Source organism: Parus major, unplaced genomic scaffold (assembly GCF_001522545.3).
Source record: "Parus major isolate Abel unplaced genomic scaffold, Parus_major1.1 Scaffold379, whole genome shotgun sequence".
In the NCBI taxonomy this organism is placed as follows: Eukaryota; Metazoa; Chordata; class Aves; order Passeriformes; family Paridae; genus Parus; species Parus major.
Genome location: NW_015379300.1, coordinates 36,215 through 39,770, shown reverse-complemented (window position 1 = coordinate 39,770; position 3,556 = coordinate 36,215). Strand labels below are relative to the sequence as shown.

Below are 3,556 nucleotides of genomic sequence, written 5' to 3'. Positions count from 1 at the left end.
CCTGGCCCATCCCAGTGGGATGGAGCCGCTCCTCGGAATTCCACCCTGGAACCCATGGATCGGGGGATCCCGGCATTCCCCTCCCTGTCCTTCCCAAGCTCTATCCCAGGAAAACCGGCACGCTTGGAAAAGCCTCCAGCCGGGAAAGGCTCACGGTGGGCGGATCCCGAAACTCCCGAACCTTCGGAGCCGGGAATGCGCTCCGGGATCGAGGGGAGCGATCCCGAGGGAATCCGGGAAGCTCCGCCGGGATCTCCTCCCCCTCTTCCCACGCCAGAATTCCCGGAGCCATTCCCGGGATGAGGAGAGAGCCGATGTTTTCCCGACTTTTCGCCCTTCCCGCGGCTCCCGATCCAGCCGCTCCCATTCCCGGCCCCTGGAAGCGCGGCCGGGAGGGTTTGTCCATGGAAAGGGCCGGGATCCAAGGAAAAGCGAACATTCCCTGCCCAGGCTCCGGGAAGCCGGGATTTGGGGTCCCCGAATCCCTGGAAAAGGGTCGGGAATGCCGATCCCGGGCGAGCAGAAGGTTTGGATCCCTCTCCCGGTGGATCCTCGGCTCTCCCGGTGGGAATTTCCCAGGAATTCGGGCGGGATCTGGGTGCTCCCGTGCTCAGGGGTGGCTTCGCTCCCGCCCTTTCCCAGAAATCCCGCTCCAGAGGCTTCTCCCGTGGGAATGGCGCTCCCGGGAGGGTCAGCCCCGCCTTGGGACCAGCCCTGAGAATTCCAGGTGGAATTCCATAAAATTCCCAAAGCCAGGGGGGTTTCTCCAGCCTTTCCCAGGGACCGGGATTTGCTGGGAATTCTGGGATCGGTCCTGGACTCTTCCCTCCCGGCTTTTCCAGCTGTTTGCCGGTGGGAAAGGCTGGGAAGAGCAGGGATATCAACCTTTGGGAACGGGATCCACACCCAGGGATCTCCTGGATGGGAAATTCCCGATCCTCTGGATCCAAAGGTGTCCCTACACCCACAGAATTCCCCTTGGAATCACCTCCCTGAGTCCCTCACGGCATTCCCAGAAGGAATTTATCCGGAGCTGGATGTTCCCAGCCCCTCCCCACCCCTGAGACCGGGAATTCCTTCCCAAGCTCCCAGCTCCCCTTTCCCAGTGGGAAGCCATTCCCTGGCTCCTGGCCCTGCAGCCCTTTCCCAAATCCCAGCTCTCCCGGAGCCCCTGGAGCCTCGGGAAGCGGCTCCCAGGATTCCCGGGATCCTTCCCTGATCCGGCTGCACATTCCCGGCTCTCCCAGACCGGGATTGGATCCAGCCCCATCCCGACTCCTCCTGGAGAAGGAATTTCGGGATCCGGGGGCTTCACTGGGAATCTCAGGACTCCAGGAAGGGTCTCCCTTCCCTTTTCCATCCCTGAATTCCATAAAAATCCCTCGGGATGGATCCTCAGTGTCTTTGCTCCCAGAATCCCGGGATGGTTTGGGTGGGAAGGGACCTCAAATCCCATCCCAGGGACACCTCCCACCATCCCAGGCTGCTCCAAGCCCCATCCAGCCTTTCCTTGGGCACTCCCGGGGCCGGGGGAGCCGCAGAATCCCTGGGAAAGCCGTGTCGGGTCCTCCCCGGGAGCATTCCGGCTGCTGCTCCCGTTCCCGGGGCCGGGAATCCCAGAGCTGGAGCTGCTTCCTGAACCATCCCAGCTCCGGGAGTGCTCACTGCTCCCATTGCCACCGTGGGGCCAGAGAGGGATCCAGAGGCAGATCCAGAGGTGGAGCCAGAGGTGAATACAAGGGTGGATCCCAAGTGGATAAGGAATAGATCCAGAGGTGGATCCAGAGGCAGATCCAGAGGCAGATCCAGAGGCAGATCCAGAGGTGGATCCAGAGGTGGATCCAGAGGTGAATCTCAAGGTGGATCTGGAGTTGAATACAAAGGTGGATCCAGAGGCAGATCTGGAGTGGATCCAGAAGGGGATCCAGAGGTGGATCTGGAGTGGATCCAGAAGGGGATCCAGAGGTGGATCTGGAGTGGATCCAGAAGGGGATCCAGAGGTGGATCTGGGGTGGATCTGGAGGTGGATTCAGAGTGGATCCAGAGTGGATCCAGAGGTAGATCCAGAGTTAAATACAGATTCAGATCCAGAGGCAAATCAGGATCTGGAGTGGATCCTGAATGGATCCAGAGGTGGATCTGGAGGTGGATCCCGAGTGGATTTGGAGGTGGATCTGGAGGTGGATCCCGAGCTGATCCCAAGCTGATCCCGAGTGGATCGGGAGCGGATCCGCCCTCACCGTCCTCGCAGAGGTTCAGCCTGGAGAGGCTCCTTCCCTCCAGGGGCTCCTCGGGGGCGGCTCCGCTGCGGCGCTCGGAGAAGGTGCGCAGCTGCAGCGCCTTGCTCTCCATCCTGCGGGAAAAGCGGGAATGTCCCACGGATCCGGGCCTGGCACGATCCCGATCCCGGCTCATCCTGCCCGGCTCCGGCTCCGGGATGGAGCAGGTGAGACCCCACCTGGAGAGACCCCGGAGCGTCTCCCGGGGCTGGGAGAGCCGGGAATGTGCAGCCGGATCAGGGAAGGATCCCGGGAATCCTGGGAGCCGCTTCCCGAGGCTCCAGGGGCTCCGGGAGAGCTGGGATTTGGGAAAGGGCCGCAGGGCCAGGAGCCAGGGAATGGCTTCCCACTGGGAAAGGGGAGCTGGGAGCTTGGGAAGGAATTCCCAGAGAATCCCTGGGAGTGTCCAAGGAAGGGCTGGACGGGGTTTGGAGCAGGGACAGATCCATGGATTCTGTGTTCCCTGGGATTGTTGTCCCCCCCACCCCAGTTAAAGCATTCCCAGCTCCTGGTCCCACTTCCAAGGGGAAAACCCCATCCGTGAATTCCAGAGGGGGCTCTCAAATCCTCCCGGGAACGAGGATGGCGGGAACAGGGGCAGGAGCATCCCGGGGGAGCGGGGTACGGAGAAACCCCCGGCCGGGACAGGAACATTCCCGGGAATGCCGGGCCAAAAATCCCCACAGGGATTCGGGGCAGGGATTCCCCCGGGGAAACGGGGACAGGGAGAAGCGGGATAGGAACCGGGACAGGGAGAACCGGGATAAGAACTGGGATAGGGAGAACTGGGATAGGGAGAACCGGGATAAGAACTGGGATAGGGAGAACCAGGATAGGAACTGGGACAGGGAGAACCAGGATAGGGAGAACCGTGATAAGGAGAACTGGGACAGGGAGAACCAGGATGGGAACCAGGACAGGAACTGGGATCATCCCGGGGGCACCGGGACAGGGGGAACCGGGGCAGAGGAATTCGGGACTGGAGCATTCCCGGGAACTGGGGCTGGATCATTCCCCAGGAGAGCCGGGACTCGGGGATTGGGGACCGGAGCATTCCCGGGAATCAGGGATTGAGAACCGGAGCATTCCCAGGACTCAGGGATTGGGGACCGGAGCATCCCCGGCATTCCCCCTCCCTCCCGGCGCTCCCCCGGCCCGGTCCCCCCGGTCCCGCTCACCCGCGGGATTTCCCGAGCTTCCCGTGGCCTCTTCCCGGGATTTCCCTCAGCGCCCGCGCTGTGTCCGGGCCGGGCCCGGGGCCCGAGGGGGGCGAGGGG

At 62.6% G+C, this 3,556-nt stretch overlaps 1 protein-coding gene across 2 annotated transcripts in view; it reads right to left on the bottom strand.

Annotated features, from left to right (window-relative positions):
* SCARA5 (scavenger receptor class A member 5) overlaps positions 1-3,550 on the bottom strand; it is a 23,605-nt gene extending 20,055 nt beyond the window's left edge. For both annotated transcript variants that reach the window (XM_019005464.2, XM_019005463.2), the window contains exons 1-2: positions 3,458-3,550; positions 2,241-2,353 (exon numbers count right to left, since the gene is read on the bottom strand). In XM_019005464.2, coding sequence (XP_018861009.1) covers positions 2,241-2,352 — 112 coding nt within the window. In that variant the 5' untranslated portion in view covers position 2,353; positions 3,458-3,550. The remainder of the gene's footprint in view (positions 1-2,240; positions 2,354-3,457) is intronic.
* Between the last annotated feature and the right edge of the window lie 6 nt (positions 3,551-3,556).